General features: G+C 30.3%; 2 protein-coding genes across 4 annotated transcripts in view; one reads left to right on the forward strand and one right to left on the reverse strand.

Annotated features, from left to right (window-relative positions):
* ptc (protein patched) lies at nucleotides 1-16737 on the forward strand. Its single transcript, XM_076406157.1, has 6 exons — nucleotides 1-299; nucleotides 1206-1406; nucleotides 10719-11245; nucleotides 11304-11784; nucleotides 11847-12470; nucleotides 13995-16737. Exons 2-6 carry the CDS (start codon nucleotides 1290-1292, stop codon nucleotides 15831-15833), a joined length of 3588 nt encoding a protein of 1195 aa, XP_076262272.1. The 5' UTR covers nucleotides 1-299; nucleotides 1206-1289; the 3' UTR covers nucleotides 15834-16737.
* Nucleotides 16726-23796, reverse strand: part of LOC143197611 (long-chain-fatty-acid--CoA ligase ACSBG2) — a 23314-nt gene continuing 16243 nt past the window's right edge. For 2 of the 3 annotated variants that reach the window (XM_076406162.1, XM_076406163.1), the window contains 9 exons: nucleotides 23218-23425; nucleotides 20775-20909; nucleotides 20453-20648; nucleotides 18392-18493; nucleotides 17934-18331; nucleotides 17633-17871; nucleotides 17323-17573; nucleotides 16917-17265; nucleotides 16726-16859 (listed from right to left, as the gene is read on the reverse strand). In XM_076406162.1, the coding sequence (XP_076262277.1) occupies nucleotides 16786-16859; nucleotides 16917-17265; nucleotides 17323-17573; nucleotides 17633-17871; nucleotides 17934-18331; nucleotides 18392-18493; nucleotides 20453-20648; nucleotides 20775-20909; nucleotides 23218-23425 (1952 nt within the window). In that variant the 3' untranslated portion in view covers nucleotides 16726-16785. Of the gene's footprint in view, nucleotides 16860-16916; nucleotides 17266-17322; nucleotides 17574-17632; nucleotides 17872-17933; nucleotides 18332-18391; nucleotides 18494-20452; nucleotides 20649-20774; nucleotides 20910-23217; nucleotides 23426-23497; nucleotides 23622-23796 lie in introns of those variants that run through there. The other variant, XM_076406161.1, reaches the window with a different exon arrangement.

Consider the following 23796-nt stretch of genomic DNA (forward strand, 5'->3'; position numbering starts at 1 on the left):
ACATCAACGTTAGGAGTACTACGGTTCAGTTAGTACGAAAGAAGCTGGTGAACGGTCAACATTGCCATCAACTTGCGTTTTTTACCTTGAAAGACGTACAGTTCAAAACAACGTGTGTTATTTTTTTAAATTTATTTATTTTTTAACGCGATAACTTCGAAGTGAAACAGTGTTTTGTGTCTTTGATCGTAAATAAAATGAACTGTAAGAAAATGCCGTTTTCCTTCAGTCTTAAATTGTTTCATTGAGGCGCAAGGAAATGTTTTTGTTTATATCCAGGACATTGACAGTTCTACCGGGTAGGGATTTAATACTATCTACACATTTATTGAATGAAATTCATTGTACACTTAATTAAGGGTAATACAATCTAATTTTCATTCATTAAATTTAATTTTAAATGTTCAAACTAATACTATTAAAATATTTACGAATACATTTACATTTATTTATATATAAAATCGTGACTATCTCACAATCGAATACAAATGTTTGAATTCGTAGTAAAATATAGAGAAATTGAAATAATTGGTTGTTAATAAAATAACGTGAATGTAAACAAACTTCAGTTTTCATTCAGCAATCATGATTGTATTGCATTATATATACACTTATATTTATAGACGTAAATTAATTAAATTAAATAAAAACAATAATGATCAGATACCTAATATAAAATAGATACTTTCTATCTTTAAGATGAAAAAAGTTAGTAACCTACTCTTAAATTCTTTATGGTTGTAACAGTGTTGCCGGTTTGTGATGAAATTTTCTTGAAAACACGTCTCTAGGAAATCTATCGAGAGGAAAAAAAAAACAATTAAAAAATCTCGCTATCTTATTGGTAATATATATGCGAACGTTCTAATCTACTATACGATTTGGTTCAAACTAGATACTGTCTTCGATGTCGAAAAGAATTTAATTAACTATGTAATAAAAACAAAAATAATGTTTTAATCAAAATAATGAGTGATGAAACTATTTTTGGAAATAACCAGATGTATCTCGCTTAAATGAACATCATTTGTAATCATTTCAATGTATTGTTTATAAAACAACCATAATCTCGACTGATTTATTAATTAAGTTCCTTGTATAGGTCAGATATATCCGAAAATTATGTAATAATGACGGATAATGAGGATGGCGGAAAGGGTGAATGAATGGGCGGCGTATTAAGGAATATTTGTTTTTAATTTCAGTGTTGTTGGACGATGGAGCCATCAGCGGGGCTCTAAATGGAGCGGAGCGCAATAAGGGGCCTTCTCGGCCCTGAGCAGTGACAGATGGCCACAGGGGTTACGGCGCCTACAGCGCCAGGGTTGGAATCGCGTCATAATTCGGACTTGTACACAAGGCCTGGATGGGTAGACGCTGATATTGCCTTGGCGCAGCTTGATCAGGTAATTATTTATTTCTAATTAACAACATTTAATATTCCTTATTTCTAAAGAGTATAATTAATTATTATTCTTATATTTCTGATTTATTTATTTATATTAAATCTGTTCCCTTAATTAATAATTAACAATTTTTTCTCTTAATGACAACATAAATCACTATAATGAAATAATAAAAAAAACATTTGTTCATAAAAATGATGTCAATCAATCAGCAGACAGTTATATGTAATTATGGCATTGTAATATATCACCGTCTTCGTTTTTATAGTTTATTATCTATCTAAATGTAGTCAGGTATGAAATATAGTTTTTATAGTTAATCGAATTGCTATGCAGTTTTAACAATATCGCCGAACCATATATGTGGGTGTTAATTAAAAAAATATCAATGTCCCTTGACACATGAAAAATTCATTCCACATTTGACGTCAAATGGTGATTTATGTAATTTTGTAAATTTGAATCGCAACTAAGCTTACTAAACAGATACCCATTATTAATTTAGTTACAAGCGTCACAATACAACGCGCTATGAATACCAACTAATATTTTAAAATATGCTTCATTTATTCGATTCCCAAAATGACCGCCATTATGGCTTTGTAATTTGTAATTTCTCCACTCACTGACCTGACCACTCACTATGAGGTCCCTTATTCAACAGATGTGATTTAGAAGTAGGTATAAAGGTCTTCTTCACCTAACAGAGACATTCTGAAATATTTTGTGGTCATTTTAATGGTATTCTTTGAATCAAAAGGTCCCACTAAGTTTTCTTTCTGTCCTGTACATAGATTTATTGTCCGAGGTTTTTTCCTTTTCTTCAAATCGTCTTTGGTGGTCGGATCTCGACCATCTGATATTTGTCAGACTGTTGAAATGGTTGATATATATGACAAACGTTTGAATAAAACAAAATAATTTATGAGGTATCTTTTAAATCTTGGTAATATTAGGAGTGATACAAGGTTTTTATGGCCACTCTTAATATTTAGTTCATGGTTTATTCACTAATTTTTATCGATTAAAGGGCCGAAATAATTGTAAGACAAAAATGTTTCCCCTTCAAAAAAAGTGCAAAGATTCCGTTTAATGTTGGTGAGTTAATTATGTGATGGGTTATAAGTGTGGAACCACCTCCTATAGGCGTTTGTTAGCGGCATTTGACAATCACTTCTGAGACTGCATCATAGCATAGCCGCATTACGCTAACCTTGGCTTGGGTAGCGGATGCGAATGGACCACCAACGTAGCGTCGTGTGTGGTCGTTCCAAAGCAGCCCGCTTCACTCGATGCGACTGCCGAGGGGCTCTTGGGCGCCAAGCCGCCTTGGCTGAGTACGGCTCTGTTCTCAATTCGATAGTTCGGCACTGGTGATTACGCGCTTGGGGTGCCAATAGGATCTTTTTTCTCCTCGGGGTGGGGAAGATCTTTTTTTAACACGTTCCGCTTTACCTTTTTACGTTTCTTATTCGGCTCTTATTATATTCTATTCCAAATATCCTCACTTATGATTTAATACACGTTTAAGTTCAATTATTTTTTACCAACTTTTCAATTCATAACAAACGTTGCTGATATTCATGTGTGTATTCTATAAATCAACATAATCACACATAACAATATTACTAAATTTTTCAAAATTCTTTTTTAGTCTTTAATTTTTGATTATAACCTAAACTTTTACATATTTTTAGTGTATATTAGATTTAATAACTTAATAATATTTTTTTACTATCAATAGTAATTATTCACTACTAAATATTGGTGATATTCATATACCTACTCCATAAATCAATGTAATCACACATAACAATGTTACTATATATTTCAAAATTCCTTTTTAGTCTTTAATTTTTAATTACAGCTTCAAATTTGACACATTTTTAATATATATTTGATTCAATAAGTTATAAATATTTTTTTTACTATTAATACTAATTATCCGCGGATAACATAACTTATCTTATTAATTCAGTTTCATAAATTCATAATTCATAAATATTATTAATATTCATATGCCTACAAATTTTTTAAAAATTGTTTTCTAGATTAACTTTACAATTACTTCTTATTACAGTTTTATATTTTTAGTCTTATAAAGTTAATAAATTTATTAATTCTTCATCAGTTACCAATTAACTCATAAATATTCGCCATATTCATATGTTTACTCCAGAAATGAACATAATCATATATAACAATATTACAACATTTTTAATATTGTTATTAGGTTTTAATATTTTGCATATTTTGGTATATGGTAGATTTACTAAATTATTAATAATAATTTTCAGTGATATTTTTTACTAATCTTGTCAATACGCTAATAAATAATATTGCTCATAATTCATGTGCTTACTCAATAAATCAACATAATAAACATAACATTATTTTTATAACAATATTTTTTTAGGCCTTAACTTTTCGTTACAGCTTCATATTTTTATTGTATATTAAATTTAATAATTTTTATTGATAATGTTTTTCCAATCTTACCAATTCACTAATAAATATTGCTGGTATTCATATGCCCACTCCACAAATCAACATTAATTAACACAACAATATTGCAACATTTTTTAAAATTGTTTTCTAAGCCTGTAACTCTTTATTAGTAACTCTTTGTATTAGATGTAACTCGTTATTAGTAATTTTAATTAATATTTTTTACCAACCTTGCTAATTTGCTGATAATTCATATGCCTACTCCATAAATCACCATAAACAAACATAACAATATTACAGCATTAGAAAAAAATATTTTCTAGGTGTTAACTCTTATGGTTTCTTATTTTACATATTTTTAATGTATATTACATTTAATAAGTTATTTATAATTTTTATTGTTAAAGTTGCTGATAATTCATATGCCTAGTCTATAAATCAAAATAAACACACATAACATATTGTTTTTAGGCTATAACTTTTTTTACAGCTTTATGTTATACATATTTTTAATCTTTATTAGATTTTAATAAGTTATTAATAAATCTTTTAGTTATTTCAATAGACTGTTCATGTTTTGCCGTAAAAAAATTTATAAAAATATTTTTACTCAGAAACTAACCTTGTCACCTTTATAAATAATAAATTTAAATATTCTGTAGTTTAATGTAAACAATAGTAGATGTCATCTAAACAATATCACTAATTAAAATAAGTAATAAAAAATCAAGAAAAGGCTTACACCTACTCAATTAAACAATATAGAAAAGTAAAACTTTTAATACCATTAGCTGCCATTTGAAAGTCTTGTTTTGACATTTGTGTTCGATAGGAATTGAGGAATTTGTATTGATTAAAGTCATAACAGAATTCAACATTTGTAAATTTTATTGCAAAAGACCCAACAATTTTGAAAATTTTTTAATTTATTTTCAAAATTAATATTCTGTTCACTAAAATAACAGAGCACATGAATTTTACCTTTTTCTCTCAATAATTTTAATTAGAATAATAAACAATACAATTGCAGGGTATGGTGTGCTTTATTTATTATTTTGAGATATCAAAGTTTTCGGTTTTTAAGTTAATATTAATGAGATTAATTCAGACTCTCTTTTATAATATTTATTATATTATTATTTATTATATTATTTTTTATCTCGACTTTTTAAAATTCAAAATTACTAATATCTCTTATATAATTTACAGTAATTGACACATATATATCGGAATTGTATATCGTAATCATATAATTATATTTCAATTTATATATTCACTCTTCTCTGAAAGTTATTATTAATAAAAATTTTAGCACAGGCAATATTTTCTTACCAGAACCATTATTTTAATGGATACCAACTTGTGTGGTCCATGTATTTGATATTATCTTTATAATAGACTTTCTTCATCTGCCTATGAATCAGTTGTTTCTATTATCTAACAGAAGGAAACATTAAGAGCTTATCTTGTACAATTTAATTCAGATTTTAAAAAATAACCCTTTCTGTTTTACACCATTAATAAATTACATGTAATTCAATTGATTACAAGATTGCTTTTTGTTGTTAGTGGGCCGATAAGCTATCCAATGGAAGTGAAAAGATTATCATAATAATAGGTGAATGTTATTTAGATATTGACAGGCCTCGAAACAAATTGCCAATACTTTCACACATTCGTCAAATAAATTTGTGAAATTTTTCTAGGCTGTGAAAGGTTTTTTTTTTTAATTACTTGAGGAATATGATAACAATTTTAGCAAATATCTATATATTTCAAAAAAATAACTGGTACAAATTACGGCTCTTATCTAGACATTTAATTACGTACTTTCTTGTACATTATTATAATTAGAAATCAGCTAATGATCTGATCTGTGTTTATACCTTTTTGAGACTCACTATTTTAATAAAGAGGCAGCTTCTTGGGTGGTCCATGTCTTTGATAGGCTTATCTTATTACCCATAATGTCTCCCCACTCCTACTTTCTTCTTATGGTCTACGAGTTAGTTATATCTCAGTTGGCACGTATTATTCTAGACGTTCTTTTTTTCTTTCATTCGAAACGTCAGACACGTTTTAAATCATTTTTATGTTGTTTTGGGTGGTTGTAGTTTCATATATATATATATATATATATATATATATATATATATATATATATATATATATATTGTTTAAAAGTTATTATTAATATACGAAATGAGTAAGATTCTTTTGGGACAACTTTCCTTACATGGTTTTCGATTATCATTTTATTAATTTGAATACAATTAAAATGTCATAAATATATCAATCCCTCGCCAAATTTATTTTATTTCTGACTCATATATCACAGTAGCGGATATTAATTAATTGTAAAGAACGAATAAGTGTTATTAAAAACGTGTAAAAGATATTGGTACGAAATTACTCCGTGCTAAACAGGTATATGAATTCTCAGAAGGAAAACTCTTAAGATCTAGAAAGTTTCGTACTAATAACAGTCATTATAGATTCGTCATGGTACGGAACTGTAAATCTGTAGGTTTTCAGGTAATTTGCCGTGTAGAGTTGACGATATTTTGATCATGTTCTTCATTCTTCATTTTCAACAACTAATAATAAACTGACTCATATCACAGTGGCGGATATTAATTAATTGTAAAGAACGAATAAGTGTTATTAAAAACGTGTAAAAGATATTGGTACGAAATTACTGCGTGCTAAACAGGTATATGAATTCTCAGAAGGAAAACTCTTAAGATCTAGAAAGTTTCGTACTAATAACAGACATTATAGATTTGTCATGGTACGGAACTGTAAATCTGTAGGTTTTCAGGTAATTTGCCGTGTAGACTTGACGATATTTTGATCATGTTCTTCATTCTTCATTTTCAACAACTAATAATAAAGGTTATCTCTACAAATTGATGTATAATATTATTTTAAAGTAAAAAAAGATTATCACTGATATTCTCTAACTTCTTAATTAACTTTAGCTGTATTATTGAAGCCCACATACTTCAAGAACATTTTATGACTTTTATATAGAGTTGTTGAGCAAAAATGAAACGCATAATACCAGTTTAATTTTGTTTCTTACTTTATTATGGTTACTGTAAATGAAATAAGGGGCTATAAAAAGTTATTTTCATTTCCCATATGCCCCATGCAGTATGTGTTTATTAATTGAGGCACGTTGTACCTCACGCTGGGTGGTCTGGGCTACCATTACACGTTATGTCATTTTCCGCCCTGACATATAGTGTAACTAAATGGTAAATATCATCTTTCGTATTCTATTCCATTATAATTAATTTCCTTCATTTTATCTTGATATTGTTATAGTTTTATTTTCTAAAAGAAACCACTTTTTAAACAATATTTGAATATCTGAAAACAATACAAACAATTAAAAATTAAATTTGACGTAAATAAGTGATAACTATTATACTATGCAAAAACTCTTTGGTGAAAGAATGAGTTGTTATAGCGTAGGAAGTATATTGCCCACAACCAAAGCTTGAACAAAATTGCAAACGAGGTTGTTACAGCTCTTTAATATTTTTATTGAATAATTAGGAATTCTAACGGCATTGGCATTAGAATACCTGAGCATTCCTGTCATCCAAACGATTTATATGTACATTTTTTTCCTTCATATAATACAGATATATTTTTCTTAAGATATTACTAATTTGTTTAAAAGGCCATTTTCAGAATAAATGCTACATTAGAGGTGAGCCGGCAACATTGTGTTCCGGCACATCCGCAGGCTGGGCTCTCTCTCGGGTGGTCCCCGTGACGTCAGGGCACAACTTGGGTGGTCCCCATGCTACGGTCTACAGTACCGTGCTACGTTGTCATATCACCTCTGTTGGGTATTTAAATTTCATACCGATATAGGTTATGTTTACCCACTGTCTATCAATATGTTACTAAAAAAACAAATATTTATTAATTTAATAATAATTAAAATAAAAAGACTACTAAGTATATTTGTATTTTTAAAGTTTCATTATTTTAATACTGTATATGCGTTTAATAATATTGGTTTTGTAACATAAAAATGTATTAAAACTGAATAGACAACATATCTTAAGTATATTAGCGTGAGATAGAACGGTGAAATGGGGAATCAAAATAATTAGTGATGAAAACTAAATATATTTTTCAATGTAAATTATTTTAATTATAATTTATTATATTATGTTTATTTTCAATTATATTATTTTCATTAAAGCAATATTATATAATCAGTATTAAAAAATATTAGATTATTTTGATTTACTGTTTATATGAAAATTACGAAAACTTGACAACGTTGCTAGTAGTATTCTATAAAGAAGCCGGCATCTATCTTTTCCTATCTTTTTCTATGCTATAGCACGTATGGCCGAATTATCCACCATGTTGCCGATTATTTATATTTTTCTCATAGGAAAAAAATATCATATGACTCATTCCATAATTCTAAAAACAAAACTATGAACCCCATATATTTAATGAGGTCGAATTAACACTAATTTAATATATTTTCATTGCAGTAAAAGAGTTAAGGTAAAAGACTGTTGATTAAGGGATAAAAGGGACGACATGGCAACGCGGATGAGAAGCAGCTGCGTTGCGGAGAATCTACGGGAGGGATTCTAGAAAGAAAGCCTTTTGGTTCTCGGTTACCTTTTGTTGTTCGGTTTTGGGACCTCCCTATTCAATAATACCGAGAACTGAGAGGGGTAGATACGGACGTTGCATTGCCGATTCGTATCAAATTATGTTACCGCTCGCCAGCTTTTCTGGAAGTTCGACATGTCATTCTGATGTTACGTCATTATCGTGTGCCTATATAGACCCTATACCGTTCAAAAGTACGTCGTCTAGTTCTATTTCTGAACCGTTAGATGAATACATACATAACGAACTGAACACAATCAGTTTAATGTTACAGTTAGTTCTCTATTTAACTCAAAGAAAAACATTTATCTGATTACATAAATTAACAAGAAAAAAAAAGCAATATAAATATCATTAAAACAAAGTTACATAAAACAACAAAACATGGATAAATGAGAATCAGTAGAGAAAAAGTAGCTAAATGAGATTACACAGATATTTTGCGATTCATTAAATTATCAGCAGGCATTAAAATGATGCGCATTACAGTTAATTGCAAAAAATGATACACTGTGTTATAAAAACTAAATGAACGAGAACCAGTTTAAAAAGAAAGTTAGATTATTCTTAGTAAAATTATTAATTTATGTAAACGTTGAAGTTAGTGAAACAGTCTAGTGTAGATAAAGATTTTTATGAATAAAAACAGTTCTGTTTTGCTATAAACAATTAAGCTCAGTAATTATCTCAGTTAAATGAGGCCGAATATTTCACTAGTTTCATAGAGCAGATGTTTCAGATATTAAAGGTATTAGAAATATTTTCAAAATTCTATAAATATCTTGTTTATTTTAAATTACAATAATCAAGAAATTAAAGGAACCATCAAGAATAATATTATACTTCGATTAGCTTTTAGCCAGCTGATAGAAACAAAAATATGTTTCTATCATGCGCTGGCATTATGTTTTGACCAGTGATATCTATCGGTGAAAATGCGAAGTATCAGTGTAATCAACTGCTAAACAACCTAACCTAACTATTAGATTATATGGTTTAGACATTTACCTACATAAAATAACAGTTTTCCATTTAGTATTATTGAATTATTCAGTGCTTGCAGTCTCAAAATTCCACCAATACTCAAAATAGCCTTATAGTATGCTTCGTCACATCCCACTTATCGGTTTTGGTTTCAACGATTTAAAAATGGTGATCAATGACCAATAACTGTCTGGATGACTAAAAAGTACGAAGACAATGAATTGCAAGATTTATTGGACGAAAACCTAGCTTAAACTCTCAAAGAAATTTCAGAAAACCTACCACTTGATGAATTCCCGACTTTTAGCTACCAGACGTTTACATATTAAAAAAGAAATTTCAATGGCGTATTGTAACTAATGAAAAATTGATTTACTACGACAATCCCAAGGGCAAAATATTATGGGTTAGACCAGAAGAGCCATCCTTATCGACACCAAAGCGAAATATTCGCGGTTATAAAGTATTTCTGTTCATATGGTGGGATAAGCAAGGTGTAGCATATTAGGAGCTACCAAAACCGAATGAAATTGTTAACCAGGCGTACTCACCAGGCATAGCGGCTTTTGATTACAACTTATTCAGATTGATGCAGCATTGGATGGCACACAGTTTCAAAATACCTTGTTCTTACGACACAGTATCATCATGTTTCCAGAAAGATGGGAAAAAGTTGTAGAAAGTTATGGAAAATATTTTGATTAATATATATTGGACCATTTACCATTTTTTCAATAAATGCCTTTTTGAAGTGGCATATTATCAGAAAACACACAAGCACAAAATATCAATAAATAATGGAATAAATAATGGAATAAATAATGCCATTATAACATCAATAACAATTATTGTTGAGACAATGGATTGTTCTATTGATATTACCATCAATACCTAATAAATTTAAAAATAAATAAATATACGAGCGGTAGTGATTTTTTTTCTTAAATAGTAAGTACGTGATTTTAAAACAAAATTTTTTTTTGGAGACTTAAAATTTCTTTGAAGTTTTTTTTGTATATCGGAAGTTTAAAATAATTGAAATACTAATTATTATTATATATTAGAAAATGACTTATTGTGCGGGTGTTATGATACAAATTACCAATAAATTATGGAAAACAAAATATATACGAGGTGATGATGATAAGAAGCTTTCCTAATAATTTTAAATGTAGTTCTATATAGTGCCTACGGCTTTATTTGACTATTTTAATATTGTTTCAGGAGAAAGCTGACGGAGATCGTGGTATATTATGGATACGAAGCAGAATACAAAGACAGCTGAAGTCGTTGGGTACCGTTTTAGAAATCCACGCAGGAAAATTTCTCTTCGTTAGTATATTGGCGATAGCGACATTTTCCGTCGGCTTGAAAAGTATGACATTCCATACTGACATTGAACTACTATGGGCAGAACCGTCAACATCTCCAGAGGCATCGCCCAAGGAGCTTCTTTCCACCCATCAGATGGTTGTGCAAACGGGAGTCGATCCTGATGTTGATCTCCTCCATGCGCATAGTCTTTTGGAACACTTGAATCTGATTCGACAAGCGTCAGAAGTTAGTATTAATATGTTCGACATGCCATGGAGGTTAAAAGACTTTTGCGAATCGCCAAATATTCCGAATGTTGATGCACAGTACATTGAACAAATTTTCGAAAATATGATGCCATGTTCGATCTCGACCCCATTAGATTGTTTCTGGGAAGGATCAAAACTACTTGGACCTGAGTTTCCTGTACATATACCGTAAGTTCTTGCAACAAATACATCTAAATTATTATTTTGAATTTCATTTATATAATAGATATGGTGTTGGAGACCAAATTAAGTGGACGAACCTGAATCCAGAACAAATCATCAAACGATTAAAAACGAAAGAATCCAATTTCGATTATCATTCACTCGAAGATTATCTGAAGAGAGCTGGTATTACGTCTGGTTATCAAGAGAAACCTTGTTTAAACCCCAAAGATCCAGATTGTCCTAAGACTGCCCCTAATTATAATTCATCTTTGCCTGTTGATATCGGTGCTGAGCTTACCGGTGGTTGCTACGGTTTTGCTGCCAAGTATATGCATTGGCCGGAAGCCCTCATTGTTGGAGGAGTATCCAAAAATAAAACTGGTCATATAAAACAAGCTAAAGCTTTACAAACAGTGGTTCAATTGATGGGAGAAAAGGAGCTTTATGAATATTGGTCAGGACATTATAAAGTTCATCATATTAGTTGGAGTCAGGAAAAAGCATCTTTAGTTTTAAACGCTTGGCAAAAGAAATTTGCACAGGTAAGGATAACATTTGTTATTAATGGTAAAACTTGATAATTAATTGTTTATATTTCTTTTAGGAAGTGAAACGGTTATCTGATTCCAAGAAAAGTTCCTCTTCTCCATATTCGTTTATTACTTTCTCGACGGCAAACGTGAACAAAATCCTTAAAGAATATTCGAAAACAGATACTGTTAAAATCGGTATAGTGATAAGTGTAGTTGCAGTGTACGGTTGGGTAGTTCAGTCTCCATTGGCTGCTATGGGAACTATAGTATTAGCTAGTACTGCAGCTGCTGCGTTGGGAGTATGCAGTTTAATCGGGCTTCCAATGAACTTACTTAGCACTCACGTGCTACCCTTCATCACAGTCGGTCTCGCAATGCGAGAAATGTTCCTCCTTCTTAACACGCACACCAAAAACTTAACACCATCGGAGATTCTCTTACGAACTGGTCCTAGTGTAGTGGCGGCAATCTTAATAAACTCTGCTGCTTTCTTAACAGCATCAATATTACCAGTGCCCGCATTAAGAGTTTTTGCACTACAGTGCGCTGTGATGGTGATATTCCATGGGGCAGCGTTATTAATCGTGTTTCCATGCCTGCTCGCTCTGGAACAGAGATGCCAGAACAGCGATGTACCCTGCTTCAGAAGCAAAACCAAAGGGAAAATAGCAACACAGCATAACAATAACAACCCGGTAAGTCATAACGAGATAAACTATAGTTTTGTTTTGTCAGTCTTGACGCTTCAGAACAACTAAAGAATGATTGATTAATATCATTAAAATGAAATATACGAGAACCATCCAAAGAATATTTTATTAAAATATATTTAGTATGTAAAAAAACAATCCAAAATTAATGAGAATCGATATGTATATTTAAAACATCAGTTTTAACAATTATTATAAAATATTCTTTCTACAAGATTTTTTTAAGCTAATTTAATTAAAATGATCCGGATAAAACGTAATAATCATAATTAAAATCAATGATTTACCATTATTGCATTGAATATTTTTAGAATCGTATACAATTTACATATTATGTCTATCTATAACGCTAACTGTCAGAATTTTGACATTAACACTGTCACTCAACTTTTCACTGTTGTAAAAACATATTTTATAAAGTCGTTTTCTTCTTAATTGTTACAATGTCATAAAATGTTTGACATTTTAAGAAATGAGATTGTTAACTGACTCCAGAATCACTGGGAATAATTACTTTAATACTAGGCACAGATAAAATGTAGTAAAATCTGAATGATTTATTATGGTTTTAAAACAAATTTTTTATTTTTTTATTTAGAGAACTACTTCATTGGTAATGGGACTAATAAAGTATCTACGTTAGCTACTATACATAACCTCAGTCTCACTAAACGTTAAAATTAGTTTTTTCTGTTGTTTGTTTTTGCTGGCGTAAAAGTCGGCATATGCAAATCAACCTTTTTTGCTTTGCATACTTGAGTCCTATATACGATTTGATTCATTGCCAGTGATTATGGCTGATAATGAGTCAGTTTTCTTTATATATTTGCGATGTTTATATATCTTGTTTTGTTGTAGTTGAATAGTCTGAGGCAAACTAAATTTATCGATAAAATATTCTCTCTCATACCCATTGATTTATATATAAACTAATTGCGTTTAATCTAAATTATGGTATTAAATTTTAATAATTAGTATTTGATAGGGACTTAAATTGATAAACTCCATGGAAGAATTCGAAGTATAAAATAAATGCCTAATAATTAAATTTTATTTGTGTTATTAAACAATAAATTTTAATATTATCGAAATCAGAAGTGAAGCCGAATATAAAATTCTAAAAAAAGAATGACAAATACCCGATGTTTTACGTTAATCGAGACATTAACACCATATGGAACTGTGAATGAGGTGTTCAGCATAAAACATTCCAAAGGAAGTACTTTTCTTTGTCGGCGTGTTTTTTTTTTCAGACGTGTACAATGCGTATAGGTCAAAAATTCGATTTGGGTTTCCTAATGTTTAAGCCTAGACGGCCCTCAATGTTGCCACGTTCACGATTTTTTATTTTATTTTGTTTTAATTTGAAGCATTTTAAAATTAATAGAATTATGATTTATTAAAACGCCTTGGACTTCATTGATATTAATAGATATTGATTGACACGCTTGATTTTTTTTAAATTTTACCGTTACTTCCTTTATATTAATTTTGTATTTATTGTTTCAGGAACATGGAGCCAATTTACTGACAGCCGAAGTAATCTGTCAACAGAAAAAGAGTATTATTGCTTATTTCGCTATGCGATATTTTAAGTCAGTTTTGCTGAAATCATTTGTAAAAGTGGTATTGTGCCTAACGTACGCCATATTGGTGATATTATTTATATTTAATGGATTAAATTTGAAGTTTGACGTGCGCTTATCAACGTTTTTGCCGAGAAATAGTCAAGAGTACAAATATCTCGAAGCTCAAAACAAATTTTTTGGTTTCTACAATTTTTACCTGGTTACCACCGAATTGGAATATCCCGTCAATCAACCGTTAATATATGAGTATCATTCATCGTTAGCGCATGTTCCGCACGTACTTAAAGACTCAAACGGCGGACTGAACATGAATGACTTTTGGTTAGCCAACTTTAGAGATTATTTGGTCGATCTTCAAGAAGAATTCGATCAAAATCGAAACAGTTATTGTTTAAACAGTGAAAAATGGTTTCCGAATGCCACCGAAAAGGCAGTATTAGCATTTAAACTGATGGCACAAACTGGTATTATTGAATTTCCTGTAGATAAAAGCCAGATATTGAAGAAAAGACTGGTTCATGATGGTATTATCGACCCCAAAGCATTTTATAATTATTTATCAGTATGGAATAGTAACGACCAGATGTCGTATTCAAGCAGTCAAGCGAACTTAACACCAAAACCTTTTGAGTATTACAGCTCTAAAGCGGAACCCGATCTTAAAATACGCAGATCACAACCACTGACGTACGCACAAATGCCATTCTACCTCAAAAACCTCAAGAGTACTAGTGACATTATCGCTACTTTAAGGCATATCAAAGATATATCGGAAGAATTTAATAATAAGGGACTTAAGAATTATCCAGTGGGACTTATTTTTGCTTATTTTAATCAGTTCCTATTATTAGACAGGTTACTGGCAGCTCAGGTAGTGCTTACGTTCGCTGCTGCTGGCCTGGTAGCCTGTTTACTAGTCAGATGGTCTAAGCTCTGGTGTTCCTTATTTAGTACTCTAGGTGCGATGCTTCCATTATGTCTCGTTGATATAAACGCATTCAGCAGTACCATGGGAGCACTACACTTTATAATAGTAGGGAGAAATGTATTTTTAATCACCACAGGATTCTTCAGCGCTGTTGGAAATCGAGAGAAAAGAGTGAAAATGTCATTGGAAATCAATGCCGACTCGATTGTGAAAGGCGATCTGGGACTCTTGGTCTCCGTTCTGGTACTTATATTGTCAGATTTTGAATTCATCCGCGATCATTTATTTATGTTCTTAATTATCTCCATCGCCACATCATTCATCAACTCTTTAACATTCTTCCCACTTATGTTAGCTATGGTAGGACCTAAATCTGAAATCATTCCCATGGAACACGATGATAGGATATCAACTCCTTCACCGCCCACACCTCCACCAATTATAGAAAAACCAAAAACATTCTCGAAACCGTCTCGCAGAAATCCATCTAATAAAGCAACGAGGGAAACTAGCTTGACTACGATTACCGAAGAAAGTTGCAACCAAAGCATTGTGGTTGAGCCTCAGGTGACTGTAGAGTATAGTAGTCCAGAATCAACATCAAGTGGACCATACACCACTAAAGTCACAGCGACGGCTAATATTAAAGTTGAATTAGTAGCACCTATGTACCGTAATAAATGCGGTAGTAAGTGTCATAGAAGCAGAAGTTCGAGATGCAGTAGAACTAAACAAAAACCGTCTCAAACTCAACAACAATGCAAATGTTGCAACAAAGATTCAGATAGTAGTGATAGTACAGCTGAAACAGAACCATGCCAGTCAAGCTAGCATCTTGTATTTACGTAATATTTCTATAGATATCTTTTAATTAGAATATAACAACATTTCTATATAGAACTATATAAGTTATTATATATTTAACATATACTCTTAGGATATTGTTGTATATATTATGAAAAAAACATGTATTTCTGTAGACAAAAAACACAGGAACAAAATGGCTAATAATTTAACCAGTAATGTACAAATATAAATTATCAAGTTCAAGCACAGTCAAAGTAATTTGTTTTTATATCCGAATTTAATACTTAACTTCCGAAAATACACTAAATATAAATAACAGTTTATATACTAATACTAACAATTGATAGTAAATTACATTAACTGTGTTTTATAGACTGATTTACTGATAATTTATTTCACAAATGGCCTATTATAGCTTTAACATGTTAGATAAAGTAATAATGCAAGACATAGATTATAATTCATTTAATATGATGATATCTTGTACATAATGAATGTTCTAATTTACGAAAAATATCGACTTTAGTACACTGATTGTATGTTTTTTTTGCAGAAATATTGTTATATTCTTCCATAAAAATTAAGATCACAAGTGATCCAGTATTTTTTATAAATAGATGTTTACAGTTAGCATCTCTAAAAATTTATAAATTTAGATGGTAAAAGTAAGGCAAATCCTATTTTTCTACCAGGTAGATTGTTGAATGTTCAATGTTTTCCTTTGAAGATGATATCTGTAGAAATAACTGACAATAACCAAAACTGTATGTGTATAAATGTCTATATTGCATATATGTATACCATTCATTTATTTATTTTTTAACTATGTAAGATAGTTACTACTTAGATTTAGGTTTCGATGGTATTATTTATATTTTTTACTCTTTAAGCAAAGAATATTTTGAAATAAACTCTGTTTTATTTGAAACCCTGCATTTTATTTTTTTTAACATTATAAAATACGATATATCAAAAATTAAACATACATTTTTTCGATTATAGTCGAATATTTTTGTTCTACTACTCGTCTTTTTACCTTCATTGTTGGACCTGCGAAAGAAAATTGGTAAAATTAATATTTCCGCGACTGTATATCTAGTTGCCTACCTAATTCCCCCGTTGGAACCGAAAAATCGGCTGGTAATATAGAAAACTTCTGAATTTTTTGAGCACGGGATGTTGCCTTTTCATTGACCCGATTTATAGCCTCTTGGATGGCAGCTGTTAATTTCGGGTCAGGACCGGCTTTTAAAACTTCTTGAACGGTTGCGGCAGGACAACCAAGAGATTTTAACCAATTTTGAGTTGAGGGAAGGAGATTTTCTACGGGGACCCCTTCAGTGTCTACTTCAGTTTTTAAACTGATTAAAATTGATAAAAATTTTCTTTTATCGCCAATTAAAAATGCATTACTAACGTTTGGTAATTCTTGCTTAAGTGATTGTTCTATAGGCACCTATAATGTTAATGTTGTCCAATAATGATGTAATTTTTATTATTAATTGATACTTACTGGTGGGATATTTTCACCTCCAGCAGTAATAAGTAATTCTTTTAATCTACCAGTGATATAAACAAATCCATTTTGATCAATTTTTCCTAAATCACCAGTATGAAGCCATCCTTCTTCATCAATCGCCTCGACTGTCTTTTCTGGTTCATTTAAATAACCCATACATATATGCCTTCCATACATACAAATTTCCCCTTGTCCTTGTTCGTCTGGTTGAAAAATTTTCGTTTTCAATCCAGGTATTGTCATTCCTGAAAAATGTTTGTTGGCATCAAAAAAATTAAATTGGTACTGGTATTATTGGTTTTACCTATGCTATTTAAGTTGTTTGCCGATTCTACAGCTAAAGTATGACCACCACTGGCCTCAGACATTCCAAAACATTCCATAATAGGAATATCGATACTCATAAAATATTTCTTAATGTCAGTTGATAACGGAGCTGCTGCTGAACAGAAGAACGTACACCTCTGTAAACCAAGGGCTTCTTTGATTTTTTGAAATATAACAGAACTAGCGAGAGAGTAAGCCCAGGATTTTGATTGAATCCTAAAATAAATAAATAAATAATTAAAAACAAGAATTAAAGTAACTTTAACTGAATCACTGACCCATTTATCAGATCTAAATGATGTTGTAAGGTATATTGCTTTGCCCATGAAGCTATAGCTTTCTTAACAAATCCATTTTGTGCAGCCACTTGTTGCATTTTTTCAAATATCTTCTCATATACTCTAGGAACTCCCAAGAACTTGGTAGGACGAATTTCTTGTAGAGTATTGATCAGACTTCCTTTCAACGCGTTTTTATCAGCAAAGTAAACCGCCACACCTCCACACATTGCTAAATATATATCTACAGTTTGAGCAGCAACATGACTTAATGGAAGGTAACTAACCAGGGTTTCTTCTCCTGGAGTGAGTCTAAGTCTTTCAAAAATTGCAGTCGCATCATAAGTTAAGTTATCGTGGCTTAGCATTACAGCTTTTGGATTTCCAACCGTGCCAGACTAAATAAACCACATCATATTTAAATATATGAAAACAATTAATATATCTATTAAACTTACTGTAAAGACAAGAGTACAACATTCATTGATAGCAATCCTCCTCAGCCTTTCATCAACTAAGTCATCTGGTAAACTTTTACCAATATCAATTAATTGTTTCCACTAAAATTAAAAAAAAAGTTTATTGTATAGTATTGTCGTTTAATATTTATTCCAATAGATGTATTACAGTATTATATGATTCATGTAATTAAAAAAAGCAATAAATATATGGCAATTTTTATGCGATTTTTTTAGCTATACCACAAAATACTATCATTAGTTACTTTAAATATTAATTAGTATAATGTGATTATGATAATTTATTATATGCAATAATTAAATAATTTAATACATATTAAGTATAATGTATTAGGTGGACCATACAAAATATTCCACATAATATTATAGGATATGTGAAAAAAAAACAATTTAATTGATGAATATTCAAACTACAGATTTGTTAATAAACATAAAAAGAAACGTTTTTTAAAAATGGTATTTTGTTAAAGTGCGTGAGTATTATAAAAAAAAATTGTGATAATTGTGAGAATTATTTGATTGGGAATCAACTATTATCATTATCCAATTATTACGAGAGTTGCTACTCATATTTTGAGTCTTGCGAAAAGCAAAAATATACACAAAAATACTATCATTAGTTAGTTTAAATATTAATTAATATAGTGTGATTATGATAATTTATTATATGTAATAATTGAATAATTTGAAACAAATTAAGTATAATGTATTACGTGGACCATACGAATTATTACACAATTTTATAAGAATTGTATTAAATTATAGGATCTGTGAAAAAAATCAATATAATTGATTAAATATTCAAACTATAGATTTGTTAATAAATAGAAAAATTAATCCACGTTTTTCAAAAAACTATTTTAATAAAGTGCATGGTTATTATCAAATCAAATTTTCTATGATAATTGTGAATTATTTGATTAGTAATCAGCTATTATTATTATCGAATTATGACGAGAGTTGCTATTTATATTTTAAGCCTTGACCAACGATTTCAATGGTGGCAGCAGTTCGCTTAGGGACGAACGCTTTGAAGATCGTTCATAAACAGTTGTTGTCAAAAAAAACATTGACGCTGTACGCGAAATGATATTGCAAGATCGTCATGTAACTTACCGTGAGATTGAGCCATCATTGAGCATTAGCACGACGAGCATCAATAAGATATTGCATGAACATTTAGCTGTCAAAAATATTTATTAGCGTTAAATTCGGCAAAATTTGATAAAAACTCAAAAAGATTCTTTTGTCAATCCAAAAAATGGTCAAGAAATACAATGGCAGTATTTCAAAAGCTGATACAAAAGCTTTTAACCATATTTTGGAGGTATCTCAATCAGAGTGAAAAATGTGTTACGAGGGTTGGTTCAAATGTATGCAAAAGTGTATTGAACATCATGAAGAATACTTCGAAAAACAATAAATCCATTTTCGTTAATAATTTACTGTATTTTCATTATTAGGCTCAAAATATAAATAGCAACCCTCGTACATGTATGATGAATATAAGATATCAATTTACAATTAACAAATTTATAACAGGTTAAAACAGCATAAAAGGGTAAAATATTGACAAAATTGACATAATAAATAATAAAATAAAATGAACAAACAAAATATTAAATATAAAAACAAATTCTGTATCAATAAATCAAATAATTTCTGCAAATATTGAGGTAAGAATATACTTTACAGTGAACCAGATAATATATCTTCTTTTAATAGATAATAAGCTGCTGCAATTAGTTAAGATGCAATACAATTATTTATTTAAAGCTTTTTTATTACTACATTATCATCTACGTCATTACGCACGATTTCGTTACTCTTTAAATAAAATATTTTACCGCACTTCTTATACAGTTTAGGCAGACTTCTAATTTACTTCTAAGCACCAAATTCGTCATTACTTTTAAAATATTAGTACAGTTATTTTGAACAAACTTATTGCAATTTTGAAAATTGTGGATTAATTTTTCACACGCTTAAGAAAACACTAGTTGGGATGATATATGAGTTCTGATGATGATTAAAACTTACACTTAAAACATCGCTATGCTTTGGTTCTCCGGTATATTGAATAATAGCTTTCAGTTTTGGCAGACTGGATCGGACATTTAAGACTTTTTGTAGTTGATAGTCATCTTCCACAACAATTATATTCGCCCTACTCACCTCCGCGCAATATTTACACGCTTCCGGTGAGTTAGTGGTATAAATTCCTACCGCTATACCACTGAAATATACTCCGGTTTAACTTGATTGTTTAACAAATATGATATTGACTGAGGTCTGATACGTTTTGATTATTCAAATGAATGCAAATAACGTGCGATCTGATACTTGATAATTAATGATTTACCCAGCGAATATAGCCCCTAAGTCCGAGAGAAACCATTCGACGCTATTGAATCCAAGGATGCATACGGAATGTTTTTCTTCTAAGCCTAAATGTATAAAAGCCTTAGCTGTAGTCCTCACTTCATTTAGATATTCTCTGTAATAATAACGATGTAAATAAACATAAATATTCGATCGGTTTTTAGCTGTTTAATGATAGTTTTAGTTGTCACCCTGTATTGTAAGATACAGGTACTCTCGACCATGCAAAAAGGAATTATTGTGGTACCAAGACCACACGGATTTGGGTCTTTTTCGATAATAAATCACTCGACTTTTGTTACGCCACAGTTTTATTATAGCGTTGTATTAGTAACTACCCTTTTTTCAAAGTCTTTTTATTGCTTTATGGGTCTATTAACTCTTATTTCACTATAAGTAACCGTGACAACTAAGAAAACAACAATTTCATTTTATACTGCTTTATTTTACTTGTCATTTTTATTAGTTTTCAGTAAGGTCATTCGATTTTCAACATGGAACGTTAAGAAAACAGATAAAATGCTGGAATGTTCAACTTCATTACATCTTAAAACTGATGATGTGTAATTACTAATGTTGTAAAATTAATTGACGATATTTTAAAATTTCAATTTGCCGTCAGTAAGTATCTGTTAAAAATACTGTTTATGTAAATGTATGACAATGTTCATTAATAAAAAAGGAAATATCAAATAAAACTAAAACTGAAGTGTACATAGTAATTTACAGACCAATCCTAACATTGGATTGGTAAACAGAGGTAAAAGTAAAATACAAGCGGCAGAAATGAAACAGAAGTGTCAGGAATTTAACAAAGATGGACAGGATGAGGAGATAAATAAATAAAAAAGAAGAGTACATAGAAAGGAGACAACACAGTTAATGGGGACATTTACAGCGCATGGAGGATACAATACATATAAAGAGATTATCGTAAGCAAGGATGAATCTATCCTGCCGAAACAACAAGACAGAGCAGAATCATGTCTGTTTAATAAAATAGCGCTTGAAATTTCCAAAGAACACAATTGGATTTTTTTGGAATTGGGATTGTGGTAACAGTGTGCAACAGCGTTTTTTACGCCTGGACAAGATATGTCGGGAATAGTATGAAGACCTTTCTTAATTACAAATTGGTAAACAATTGCATAATGTGCAAAACAACTACAGTAGCAGTGTCAGTTCGAATTGTTCATTGGAGTAGTGATATCAACATTTTAGATACAAAAACATGCTTGTCAATCGATGTATGAGATGGGGAAGCGCTATTGATTGTCGCTGAGTCCATTTTTTTAAATAAATCTTGATTGCTTTACACTGTACAATTTGTTGGTTGTAATGAAGGGTATGATAATGAACCCGAAAGTGCTGGAATCATCATACATAAAACAGGAAATACTGTTTTGTATATGCTATAACTCTTCCCGATAGATGGAAGTCCGAGACAGAGATTTTAGAGTCAAAATTCTGTTCAAACCGTTATTACTAGCGGCTTAATATTGGAAGTGATTTTTTCGCTCACTGTGTAAGAAATGAAATGAAACAAGAACGGAACCAGACGATTTTGCCTGTGCTCTGAGACCGCCTGGTTATTGATTTTGAAATACAGTTGGTAATTTATTGTATTTTTAGTTAAAGGAATCCCGAAGTTCCATGAAATGAAAATCCACGAGAAAGTGGGTAATTCAGGACTTATAGTTTTTCTACGGAAAAACCAAAAGTGTTCATAGTTTGGTTTATTGATATTTAAATATGTTATAACTTTCTCTTGTCTATTGTTTGAACTTTAAAATATGATATGACATGAAATGATAAAAAAAACTAGTGATATTGGATTTGCTACAATGAAGGCACATGAAGTAAATTTGTTATGAATGGAAAACCATGGGACAATTACAATTATAGCTTTACAAAAATAACCCATCAAAATTAATTCACAACCCTTATAGTATAAGAAACAATTAAATAATTGTATCCTTAAAATAAACTTTCTTTCATATTTAAATTAATCAATAATTCTAACGAAATATTTATTAAAATCGGCGATTTAGTTTGAAATTCAAATGAATTCTCTTTATTAATACATAATACCACTTTATATTATGGGATATGTGTTGAATGTATTGTTTATAGCAATAAGTAAAGCAAATTGTTATTATTTTAGTTGTTATCGTTTACTAACGTACTTTATCGAATTTAATGATACTTATGGAAGTTATTAATATTATTAATAGCACTTATAATATACAATTGATACTTATTTATATATTGTGTGCATTCATTTAGAAATCTTAAAATCCCGAATTAACGGGTTAAAAAGTTAACTAAGCTAATAAACAATTAACTATTCGTTAAGATGAGTAACAATTTTAATTAGATATTCAAATTAAAGAACAGGTATTGTAAAAATGATAAAAACTTACTTGTAAGTAAAAGTTTTCCATGTGTCTGCTTCTTTCCATCCTAAGGCAACTTTGTTGGGGAATCGATCAACTGTTCTCTGAAAATATCCAGGAACGGATATAGGTGGAAGAGTCTCAATAGCCTTTCCACTATTTGGTATCCTTAGTCTGACAGATCCCTCTGGATCTGTCGTTACCAAACTTTCAGATGGTTTAATTTGATCTGGACCTGAAATATATCGAAACTAATATAGTTTTGTGCTAATAAATAAATTGCTGTGCTACTTTGAATGAAATATACCTATTGGATTAGTATCATCACATTTTATATCCATAAAATAAAGTATAATGGTATTATTTGAAAATAAAAAGGATTTGCCTTATCAATATATCAGATTACATTTTTATGGGTTGGTTTGTTCAGTTCATGATAAATGAACATTAACGTTACACATTTTAAAACAAAACTGTCCTAAATAGCACTTACTTTAATGAAATTATGCTGTAGTCTTGACCTAGTGAATACCGTAACAGAAGATGTATTAAATGTTGCATAATAACAACACTGTTCTTACAATTTATATTGATTGTTGTGCGATT

The sequence above is a fragment of the Rhynchophorus ferrugineus genome, unplaced genomic scaffold, assembly GCF_030347505.1.
Source record: "Rhynchophorus ferrugineus isolate W39M unplaced genomic scaffold, kcgeb_rfMv2 rfM5, whole genome shotgun sequence".
In the NCBI taxonomy this organism is placed as follows: Eukaryota; Metazoa; Arthropoda; class Insecta; order Coleoptera; family Curculionidae; genus Rhynchophorus; species Rhynchophorus ferrugineus.